Source organism: Emys orbicularis, chromosome 21, assembly GCF_028017835.1.
Source record: "Emys orbicularis isolate rEmyOrb1 chromosome 21, rEmyOrb1.hap1, whole genome shotgun sequence".
NCBI classification, from domain to species: domain Eukaryota; kingdom Metazoa; phylum Chordata; order Testudines; family Emydidae; genus Emys; species Emys orbicularis.
In genome coordinates, this window is record NC_088703.1 from 20029163 (window position 1) to 20041381 (window position 12219).

At 55.7% G+C, this 12219-nt stretch overlaps 1 protein-coding gene across 2 annotated transcripts; it reads left to right on the forward strand.

Annotated features, from left to right (window-relative positions):
• Positions 1-1880: 1880 nt before the first annotated feature.
• Positions 1881-8809, forward strand: CACNG8 (calcium voltage-gated channel auxiliary subunit gamma 8). 2 transcript variants are annotated; one of them, XM_065421002.1, is made up of 5 exons: positions 1881-2145; positions 2581-2664; positions 5913-6053; positions 8202-8701; positions 8759-8809. In XM_065421002.1, exons 1-5 carry the CDS (start codon positions 1992-1994, stop codon positions 8807-8809), a joined length of 930 nt encoding a protein of 309 aa, XP_065277074.1. In that variant the 5' UTR covers positions 1881-1991. The 2 variants fall into 2 exon arrangements, with proteins under 2 accessions (XP_065277074.1, XP_065277073.1); XM_065421001.1 differs by having other exon boundaries at positions 8202-8809.
• Positions 8810-12219: the final 3410 nt, after the last annotated feature.

Genomic DNA, 12219 nt, shown 5'->3' on the forward strand with positions numbered 1-12219 from the left:
ATCTATCTATCTATCTATCTATCTATCCCCATACACATCTCCCTGTCTCTCCATCCATCCCCGTACCCCCATCCATCCATCCATCCATCCATCCATCCCCATACACCTTATCTATCTATCTATCTATCTATCTATCTATCTATCTATCTATCTATCTATCTATCTATCTATCTATCCCCATACACATCTCCCTGTCTCTCCATCCATCCCCGTACCCCCATCCATCCATCCATCCATCCATCCCCATACACCTCATCTATCTATCTATCTATCTATCTATCTATCTATCTATCTATCTATCTATCTATCTATCTATCTATCTATCTTCCCCCCTTGACAAGGCATCTGTGTCTCTCTCCTCCTCACTCCTTTCCCTTGTTTCGGGACATCACTCTTTCAGGGTGTCTACGTGGCTCTCTCTACTGGGACGCTGGGCAGTGCTGGCTCGGGTGTGCTGCTCCGCTGAGAGGCCTCGGTTTTTGCCAGCAGCTGGTTCTTTGATCCACAGGCCTGGCTGAAGGCGACCGGCTGCGCTAACCAGATGCCAGGTCCCACTTGTCCTCTTCTGGTTTCCTCAATTTCCCCCGGGCTCCACAGGGCTCTGCCCTTTGGTGCCTGGAAGAGTTGCTGAAATTTGGGGTGAGGCCGGATGCAGCCGTACCAAGTGCTCATGCTCCAGACACAGGAATATCGGGCTTGGGGTGGGTCTCGCTTTGTCCTTCGAGGCATTCGATGCCCAGGAGGAGCATTCATGGACCCCAATACCCTGCCCATCTTCATCTTCCCGTGCTGGCGGGGTGCAAACAGTGTTTGCCTCAGTTTCTCTGTGTTTTCAATGAGGCAGAGGGAAAGAGACAGAGTCACAGAGCCAATAACAGCACCCAGGAGTCCTGGCTCCCAGCCCCCCCCAGCCCTCCCTGCTCTAACCACTAGACCCCCACTTCCCTCCCAGAGCTGGGGAGAGAACCCAGGAGTCCTGGCTGCCAGTCTCCCAGCACCCCTCCACAGCAGTGCAGGCTGGGGAGGGGGAACCCGGGAGGGACTCCTGCAGCGGGGGCTGCAGGGGGCCACAGGGTGGGGAAGGGGGAGTTTACAGGCCATGGGGGTGGATCAGGGAGGGAGGTGGTGTTAGGAGCGCAGGCTGGTGGGGGGAATGGAATACTGGGATGGGATTGGTGCTGTGTATCAGAAGGGTGTGCGGGGGGGTGCTGGGAGTCAGAGGGGCATGCAGGGGGTACTGGGTGTCAGATGGGTGCAGGGGGGTTGCTGGGTGTTAGAGGGCTATGTGGGGGGTGTGCTGGGTGTCAGAGGGGCATGTGTGTGTGGGGGTGCTGGGTGTCAGGCCATCTCCTTGCCCATCCCCAGCTAATCTCCCCCCTTCTCCATTTCTCTCCCACCCCCAGGTCGGCTGGCACCGTGCCCCAGGCTGAGGACAGACCAGGTGGGCTGGCGCCACCCATGGAATCGCCCCTGGGGCTGCCAGTACGGGCGCCCGCACCCCTTGACCCACTCGGCCTCCAGCCCAGAACCAGGGACTGAAGCCGAGGAAGGAGACACCTGCTTAAGGAAGAAGATCTGTGCTCTGGGAGGAGAGTGGGGTCTAGTGGTTAGAGCAGGGGGGGCTGGGCGCCAGGGCTCCTGGGTTCTATCTCTGGTTCCAGGAGGTTATTGGAGTCTAGTGGTTAGAGCAGGGAGCCCGGACTCCTGGGTTCTATCCCCCACTGTGGGAGGTTATTGGGGTCTAGTGGCTAGAGAGTTTTAGGATCCAGGACTCCTGGGTTCCAGAGACGATCCCCTGTCCCCAGCCACGAGTAGGGAGGAGGGTGCTGGTGCAAGGAAGTCCCCGTTGTCTGGTTGGGTGGGTGGCCCCACCCCGTCCCCCTGTCAAGCTGGAGTCCCTGAAGCGCTGGAATGAGGAGAGGGTGGTGTGGTGTGAGAAGGGGGTTCAGATCCTCCTCACCACCGTCGGGGCCTTCGCAGCCTTCGGCCTCATGACCATCGCCATCGGCACTGACTACTGGCTCTACGCCCGCGCCTTCATCTGTAACACCACCAACATCTCCAGCGAGGAGATGCCCCACAAGGACAAGAAGGACCCAGGGGGCCTCACCCACTCTGGCCTCTGGAGGATATGCTGCCTGGAAGGTACCTTCATTTGGGGATCCCGGGCTGGGCACTGCTGTGGGGAAGCTCGCAGCATCGGCGTCCCTGTCTGGGACACTGCTGTGGGAAAGCTCACAGCATCAGCATCCCCATCTGGTCACTGCTGTGGGGAAGCTCGCAGCATCGGCGTCCCTGTCTGGGACACTGCTGTGGGGAAGCTTGCAGCATCAGCATCCCCATCTGGTCACTGCTGTGGGGAAGCTCACAGCATCAGCATCCCCATCTGGGCACTGCTGTGGGAAAGCTTACAGCATCAGCGTCCCCATCTGGGCACCGCTGTGGGGAAGCTCACAACATCAGAATCCCCATCTGGGCACCGCTGTGGGGAAGCTCGCAGCGTCGGCGTCCCCATTGGTCTGAGCCGGATACTGGGCGGGAGAGAGGCCCCAAACTCTGATTTCTCCATCTCTGTTGCAGGCCTGAAGAGGGGTGTGTGCGTGAAAATTAACCACTTCCCCGAGGACACAGATTACGACCACGACAGCGCAGAGTATCTCCTGCGTACGTATCCATGGGGGTCCCCCGCTGCACCGCCGGCGCGACCCACAATGGCCCTGTGCCGTAGCGGGAATCCTGCTTAGCGCACAGCATGGCATCTTCCTGGGGGCTGAAATGCAGGAGGAGATGCAGGGGCGTCTCAGTTTTGGGGTTCCCGACAGCTGTAATACAGGCGGGAAGTTGACCTGGAAAGGAATTGGAGTCTAGTCCGGCTTTGTCCCCATCTCTAGCTAAGGTTGCCTGAACTTTCCAATTCCAAGCCCCTTTTTTTAAACATGCTCATGTTGTTCCCCTTCCAGGGTTAAATACCCCAGGCCCCGTCTATGCTCCCGGCCCAACCTTGTTTGCCATTCCAGGCTGTGCCTTAAAGCAGTTTGGAAGTGCAGAGGCTGTGGAGAGAATAGCCCAGAATAGACCCCAAAACGGTGTAAACTTTGATGTCTTTTTTTAAACGCGGCGCTGGCACCCATACCAGCTGGGGCGCCGGAGTGGAAGTTTGGCAGCGAAATTGCCCTTGGGCCAGTTCTTTTCTCCGTCTCTGTGCAAATCCATTTTGATTTGGCCGGGAGCAGCCTACCCGGCCGGAGCTGGCTTAGCTTTTGGGCTGTCTCTCCTTTTTCCGGCCTGCTGGTGGAAGCAGATGGTTCGGTTTGGAGGGTTGCGGGGGGAGGGAGGAGGGAATTGCAGAAGAAAAACCTGGGAAATTCCGTTTCCACATGCACAAGAAAAAAAAACAAAAAAACCAATCTGCGAAGAAGCCATTAAACGTGCAAAGTCAAGGGCTCAGAAGCAGATGTAGGAATACTTCCTCTCTGTCTATATAGATCGGAAGCCGCTAGGGTGTCTCTTGGTTTGTGCTGCACCCGGCATGATGGGACCCTGACCTCAGTGATTCTGTATCTGGGCAGAGCCCAGCATGATGGGACTCCAGTCTTGGTGATTCCCTGTCTGGGCAGTGCCCAGCATGACGGGGCCCTGATCTCAGCGATTCTGTTTTTGGGCAGCGCCCGGTGTGATGGGGCACCTGTCTCAGTCACTCTGTGACTGCAGCCCCTGGCATGACTGAGCCCCAATTTCAGTTAAGGTCTCTAGTTGCTACTTAAAGATACAAATAAATGATAATAGTGAGGCAGGTTCAAGGTTTGACGGTCATCATTAGGTTTCAGAGTTAATACGCCACTCAGCATAGAATCATATAATAGAATATCAGGGTTAGAAGGGACCTCAGTAGGTCATCTAGTCCACCCTCCTGCTCAAAGCAGGACCAATCCCCAGACAGATTTTTGCCCCAGATCCCTAAATAGCCCCCTCAAGGATCGAATTTACAATCCTGGGTTTAGCAGGCCAATGCCCAAATCACTGAGCTAGCATGAATAGGGGCAGCTCATGCCTCTAAGAGCTATTGTCAAAGGCTCTCTGTATATAGATAGCATGTTACCCACACTCTATGGCACCCCACCTTTACCCTTCCGTGGACTCAAGGCATAATCCAGTTAATTTTCCTAGGGCTCAGGGCCTAATCTTCTCCAGGTTTGCGGGGCCTTTTACCAGTGAAAGAGTCTTACACAGTAATATCCTTAACCTCTATTTACTAACAGTTACCAAAACAGAACGCACACGCTAAGCACCACTCCCAATAAGGCAGACGAACTTTTCCTGGTGGCCAGTCAGGATCAGGTCGTCTGGGGACTCGAGCTTCTGGTCGGGTGTTGAGCTCTGGCAGCTCTGATCTTGGGCTGTGTCCTGGAGTTAGGTTCTGAACTTTCCTTTGGACTCCAGTTTATATAGTGAAATTTGTGTCCTGCTTAGCTGTACCTTAACCAATTATTTTAAACTAAAGTCCTACAAACCAGTATTTTCACCAATCCTCGCTGGGGGTGCCAGGTGGGCTGGGAGGGGGGCAGCCCGGGGGGTGCTGTGGGTGCTCAGGGTGGCCAGGGGATACCATGGGTGCTCATGGGGGGAGCATCCCGGGGGTGCTGCGGGTGCTGGGGTTGTGGGCAGTGGTGTGTGGCCCAGGACCCCCGCTGGTGCGGGTGTGGGGGTGTTGGCAGGGCTGGCAGGCTCCCTACCTGGCTCCGCGCGCTGCCTACACCCCGAGCGCCGGCTCCACAGCTCCCATTGGCCGGGAATCGAGCGGAGCCATCTGCTAGGAGCTGAGGGATGGATGGACGGATGGGTATGTGTATGAGGATGGATGGATAAAGGGGTAGCGGGGACTGGATGGATGGGTATGAGGCTGGATGGACAGAAGGGTACTTGTGGGGATAGATAGCTATATCTATCTGTCTGTCTTGAACAATCAATGTTTAAGTGATTTGATTTAACAGAGAAATATTGTATTATTTTATTTCATTTGGGCAGACACCTGGCAATTCAGTACACCCCAGCCCTTTCTCCCTCCCATACGCTGAGCAAAATGAGCCCTCTGCTGAAGGAATAGCAAGAGGTGGCATCCTTAGAGACTCTGTTTTTTCCAAGGGGGCAGAGTTAAGGGGATTTAGGCATTCTTAACACCAGCCATTCCTGACTTTTGGCTTCCTTAATGTCCTGCCCCAGGCTGGGAAATCCCAGGCTCTCAATGGCTAAGAGCTTTAGAAGTGTAAATGGACCCGGATGCTGATTGACTGGTGCATTTCAGACTGCTGAGTTATACCAGATGCTGATTGGCTGGTGGCATTAATATGCTGGGAAATCCCAGATTCTCACTGGCGTTGGAACATCCACAGCTCTGGTTGGCTGCTGGCCTCACAGTGTCACTCTGCTTGCCAACTGGCCTGAGAATGATGGAGAACCTTGAATGCTGATTGGCTGGCAGCCTCAGAAGTTGGATTCTGATTGGCTGTGACACCAGAGCATAGGGAAATCTGTAATCTGTGTGATCCTTTCAGATCTTTGAATAATCCTGCTGATTGGCTGGTAGGTTGAGAACCTTGAGCAATCCTGTTCTCCGATTGGTTCTTGACCTCAGAAATTGGAGACTTTGATTGGCTGTTGACCTACCCTGTATTGTAATTGTCTCTTGACCTTGGAGTGTCAAAAAAATCCCATGTTCTGATTAGCTGTTGGCTTCAGAGGGCTGGAAGTCCCTGGATTCTGATTGGCCACTGGCCTCAGCATGCTAGAATACCTGAGACTCTGATTGGTCCCAGAATGCTGCCTCTTTCCTATTCACCAATAGGCCGGCTTTGGAGATCCCTCCAGCCACCCTCCTTGACTCATCTCTTCTGCTCCCCTCCCCTCCCCCCCAGGTGTGGTCCGCGCCTCCAGCATCTTCCCGATCCTCAGCGCCATCCTGCTGCTGCTGGGGGGGTTCTGCGTGGCCGCCAGCCGGGTCTACAAGTCCAAGCGCAACATCATCCTGGGCGCCGGGATCCTATTCGTCGCTGCTGGTGAGTGGGCGGGGCTTGTCGGGGGTAGGGCTTAGTTGGGCGGGGCTTGCTTCCCGCCCACCCTGCCTGGCTCAGTTCATGGGGCATCTTGGGCTGGGGGAGGGGAACCGCTGGGAGCCTGGAATATGCCCCCCCACCAAATAGCCCCGGGTCATTGGATTTGCCCAGGGCCGTAGGAGTGGGAGGAGCCCGTGGGCACAGCTGGGGGGTGGAGAATCAGCGCAGAGGGGGCCCAGCTTTAGGGGAGGTTTCGCCTCACCACACTTTGTCTAGGATAAGTCAGTCTCCTCCCGCCTTCAGGGGGCGCTGAACCTCGTCTGACAGTCCCCTGGGACTGGAAAGAAAGAAAGAAATCCAGCCCCATTTGTGTAGGGGTGGCAGAGGTTGGGCAGCTGGGCTGTGGGTCTGGGGAAGCCTCCTCTTGCCCCTCACACAGGGAGGATCTGGCCTTGGTGGGGTGAGGTGCAGGGGTGGGGGTGGGGTCTAGATGGTCCCTGATGGGGCTTCCCCCCCCAGGGTAGTCTGGGTGGGGGGAGGGCTCCGTGGTTGCCTCTCTAATGGCTCTCTGTGCCCTGCCCCCTCCCCCTCCTTCTGCGCCCCACTTCCTGCCCTGGCTATTCACCTCCCCCCTCTGCCCTCTCCCCACCTTTTGCCCCCTCCTCTTCCCCCTTCCCCCCCAAATCCACCCCAATCCCCTCAACATCTGCCCCATCCCCACCCCTCCTCCATCCATGGCCCCCATCTCTGCCCCCAATCTCCACCCGGCCCCTCCCCTGAATCCACCCCATCCCCACCCCTCCTCCATCTACTGCCCCATCTCCTCCACCCCTCCCCCGAATCCACCCCATCCCCACCCCACCTCCATCCACTGCCCCATCTCCTCCACCCCTCCCCCGAATCCACCCCATCCCCACCCCACCTCCATCCACTGCCCCATCTCCTCCACCCCTCCCCCGAATCCACCCCATCCCCACCCCACCTCCATCCACTGCCCCCATATCCTCCACCCGGCCCCTCCCCTGAATCCACCCCGTCCCCACCCCTCCTCTATCCACTGCCCCCAAACCTCACCTGGCCCCTCCCCTGAATCCACGCCATTCCCACCCCTCCTCCATCCACTGCCCCCAAACCTCCCCCGGCCCCTCCCCCGAATCCCCCCCATTCCCACCCCTCCTCCATCCACTGCCCCAACTCCTCCACCCCTCCCCCGAATCCCCCCCATTCCCACCCCTCCTCCATCCACTGCCCCATCTCCTCCACCCCTCCCCCAAATCCACCCCATCCCCACCCCTCCTCCATCCACTGCCCCCATATCCTCCACCCGGCCCCTCCCCTGAATCCACCCCATCCCCACCCCTCCTCCATCCACTGCCCCCATCTCCTCCACCCCTCCTCCATCTACTGCCCCATTTCCTCCACCCCTCCCCCGAATCCACCCCATCCCCACCCCACCTCCATCCATTGCCCCCATATCCTCCACCCCTCCCCCAAATCCACTCTATCCCCACCCCTCCTCCATCCACTGCCCCATCTCCTCCACCCCTCCCCCAAATCCACCCCATCCCCACCCCTCCTCCATCCACTGCCCCATATCCTCCGCCCCCCGAATCCATCCCATCCCCACCCCTCCTCGATCCACTGCCCCATCTCCTCCACCGCTCCCCCAAATCCACCCCATCCCCATTCCTTCTCCATCCACTGCCCCATCTCCTCCACCCCTCCCCTGAATCCACTCCATTCCCATCCCTCCTCCATCCACTACCCCCATATCCTCCGCCCCCCCGAATCCATCCCATCCCCACCCCTCCTCCATCCACTGCCCCATCTCCTCCACCGCTCCCCCAAATCCACCCCATCCCCATTCCTTCTCCATCCACTGCCCCATCTCCTCCACCCCTCCCCTGAATCCACCCCATCCCCACCCCTCCTCCATCCACTGCCCCATCTCCTCCACCCCTCCCCCGAATCCACCCCATCCCCACCCCACCTCCATCCATTACCCCATATCCTCCACCCCTCCCCCAAATCCGCCCTATCCCCACCCCTCCTCCATCCACTGCCCCCATCTCCTCGGCCCCTCCCCCGAACCCACCCTGTCCCCACCCCTCCTCCATCCATGGCCCCCATCCCTCCCCCGCCCTTCCCCAGGCCTCAGCAACATCATCGGGGTGATTGTGTACATCTCGGCCAACGCCGGGGACCCGGGCACCAAGCGGGACGACGAGAAGAAAAGCCACTACTCCTACGGCTGGTCCTTCTACTTTGGGGGCCTGTCCTTCATCCTGGCCGAGATGATCGGGGTGCTGGCCGTCAATATCTACATCGAGAAGAACCGGGAGGCCCACTGCAAGAGCCGCACCGAGTTGCTGAAGAACCCCTCGTCCTCCTCCAACGCCATCCTCCGCCTGCCCAGCTACCGCTTCCGCTACCGGCGCCGCTCCCGCTCCAGCTCCCGCTCCACCGAGCCCTCGCAGTCACGGGACGCCTCGCCCGTGGGCCTCAAGGGCTTCCCCTCCACCGACATCTCCATGTACACCCTCTCGCGGGACCCCTCCAAGGCCAACGTCAGCAGCCTCTACGGGGCCGAGCGGGAGGGGGCTGGCGGGGGCTTCCTGCAGCTCCACAACACCTTCCCCAAGGACCCCGGCGTGACGGTGACGGTTACAGGGCCCGGTGCGGCCGGCGCCACTGGCACCCTTGGCAAGGACGCCTCCTCCAACACCAACACGCTCAATCGGAAGACCACACCCGTGTAGGGGCAGCCGGGCGGGGGGCTGGCGGCGGGGGACCGGGCCGAGGGACGCGGCGGCCATGGGGAGCCGCGGTGCAAGGCGGGACAGGAGAGCGTTAGGCTAATGAAGGGGCATTCTTAGCAAAGTGTCTTTCGAACCCTGTGTTCCTTCCCTCCTGCGTTCAGTCGTTTGCTCAGTCATTTGTTCATTCCTTCGTTCATTTGTTCTCTTTTTAATTTTAACTTTTACTAAATCTTTCTTTCTTCCATTCTAGTGCCAATTTTCTTTCTTTCTTTCTTTCTTTCTTAGTAATATTATTTAGTATTCTTTCTTTCTTCTTAATACTAATTCTTTCTTTCTTCCATTCTAATGCCAATTCTTTCTTTCTTTCTTTCTTTCTTTCTTTCTTTCTTTCTTTCTTTCTTTCTTTCTTTCTTTCTCCACCATTACCCTCTTTTCCTTTATATTTCCCCACCAGCGGGAAGCAATTTCCCAGCCGTGCTCTATCCAAGAGGAGGATGGGATGCGGGTCACAGGAGAATGTGGGAAAAGTCCGGATCAGCCTGGGAGTTGGTTGAAATGATTCAATCACTGTCCTGAGACCAGGGGTCCTGCAGAGGGGATACTGCCATGTCTCAGTGCTGGGGGTCTCCAGGGGACCATGGGGGGTGTCTGTGTTAGAATGGGGGAGGCTTGTAATTTACCAGTGCCAAATTCACAGCTGGGCAAGTTTGTACATGGAGGGGAGGGAATTGGAAAAGAAGGGGGGGCTAGTGACCTAGAGATACCCCCTCTCCTTTCCTCCCCAACCCACCAAGGGCTCATGGTTGTGCCAGATCCAAGTGCCAAAGCTTTACCCCCCCAAGCGCCCTCTGCTGGTGGGGGTGGTAACACAGTGTGCTGGGTATTTTCAGGGGGAGGGGTGTCTCTCTGTTTTATTGCCCCCCATCTTCTCTCTGCCCCCCCGGCCTTTCCTGGCTCTTAACGGGGGCTCCCAGAGTGGGGGTGGGGGAATTGTCCGCCTGGGTTTGGGCCGTGGGTATTCCCTTCCCCCCAGGGCCTATAGGGGGCAGATCGGGGGCATGGCCGGGGCCCCCCTGCCCTGTAGCTATTCCATGTCCCCCAGGGCCCATACGGACAATTCTCCTATCAGTCTAGATGACACGGTCCCTATTGGGATATAAAATAAGCCATTTCCTCATGCAATATGGACCTACAATAAACAGCCCTGCTAGGCTAGATGGTCCATAAACTAAACAGCCCTCGTCCGGTTATAGAGACCCTTCCATAAACAGGCTGACAGGCAATACCCAGCCCCCTGGGGGTGATAGCCTACACAATAAACCAGCCTTCCCAGGCAATAAATAAATACGGACCATAAAAGTGACTTCCCCTCTGAGCAATATGGGCCGTATATGAAAGAGCCCTCCCAAGAAATAGCGACGGCATCATATCTACTGACCCCCAGTACGGGACCCTACCTAGGGGACCAAATTTTCCCAGTGCCCCAGCCAATCAGGACCAAATATCCTGTTCAAACGGACGTCACACGCAGGAGCAACAGCGGTTCGAAACCTGGCACTGAGATGCGGCCGCAGCTGGGGTGGGGCATGGGGGCTGCTTATACAGTGACCCCTCACCCAGTGCTGAAATGCAGCTGCCTCTGGGGTGGGCTGAGGGGGCTGTTTATACAGGGACTCCTCGCCCAATGCGTAGTTGCAGTCTGATGTGGGGTCACTGTTTATAAAAGGCTCCTTTACCCGGCACTGAGATGCGGCCACCTCTGATGTGGGGCTGCTGTTTACCCAGGGGTACTTTACCCAGCACCACTAAGATGCAGCCACCTCTGGGGTGATGGTGGTGGGGAGCTGTTTTTTAAGCAATCCAGCACCCAATCTGAGAAACGCCGCCCTCTCACGCTGATCCCTCAAGACTAATTTCCCACTCCTGTTCATTTCCTCTGCAGTGAATTCATCCTGTTTCCGTGGTCTTCCAATCCCACCCCCTCCCCGCCAAAAAATTAGAAACCTCTTCGTAAAACCAACCTCTCCCCCAGCCCCACTCCCTTGAGCGAGAGCTTATATATATATATATATATATATATATATATATATATATATGTATATATATATATATATATACACACACCTAGAGAGAGACCTATCTATAGCGAATTGGTGTTGAGCTTTTCTTAGGTTTCGGTTCTTATCGGTTCTGTTGATACCAGATTTTGCGCCATCGGGAGAGGCCATGTTGGGTTGTGTTGCGTTTTTATGGTTTATTGACATGTTTTTGCGCCGTGTGCATGTGTTGTGTGTGTGTGTGGGGGATTTTTTTAGCAGCCTCGGGGTGGGGAGGAGATGCACAGAGAAGGAGAGAGGGAGAAATTCCCTCACGCGGAGACCAAATTGATTTTATCTCTGCTTCCACCCCGTTGCGATAGGGGCAAGGGGCCTTTGTGTGCGATTTAGCAATTCCAAGCCCGTCCTTATCAAGTCCGGCTTCCTGGAGATGAACAGCGCTAGGCGCTGTACAAACACAGAGCAAAAAGACAACCTCTTACAATCAGCGCATTGGGCTGCAGACGGCCAGGATGGAAGATCAAACAAAGGACGTGGGAGTTTTCATAACCCCGTAGCCTGCAGTTTAACCTCTCCTTCTCTTTGGTTGGCATCCTCCCCTGTTCCCAACGGGGCGATCTTACCCGAAAGTCCTTCCGGGGGGAGGAACTATCAGACAATCCTCTCCCAAGCTGTTGTTCTGAGTGGTTTTAGCTCGGGGTTAGTTAGCTATTTATTTATTTAATTTATTTATTTATTTCTCTCTCTTCTCCCCCCCCGCTCCTTCCCCCCCTGGTTTCAGTTGTTCATTTCACGGCAATTGGGGGGAGGATTTGTGTGGGGGAGGAGAAGAGGGGGATCGATTTTGCTTTCCCGGTTTTTGTGCCGTCCAGACGGAAAAAACAAAAACAAAAAGAACTTGAAAACTTTTGTGAAAAAAAAAAAAGTCAAAAAGGACCAAAAAAAAAAAAAAGTTAAAAAAGTTACAGAAAAGCGACAAAAAAAGAAAAATGTGGAGCAGCCGTGTCAGCCAGTGGGAGTCAGCTGTCTAAAGTGCGTTTCGTATAAAAGGAAAAAAATACATATATATAAAAAACAAAGAAAATACTCAAAAAAAAAAAATAACCAACCCCCAACCCAGCTGTTGTGGTCCTGGTGATATAAAGGAAGAATACAACAAACCAGTTCAATGTGAAAAGCTACAACGAAAAAACTCAGCCCAAATGCATGGATTTTTACTGGAGTCGCTCTTTAAAAATAAAGTACTATGGAAAACAGAGGAATGGCACTTATTTCATTGGTCTAGACCCCAGAGGTTAGTCCTAGTTGTTGCTTGTATCATTTGGTGTTGACCAAGATTGGGGCACTGGGCGC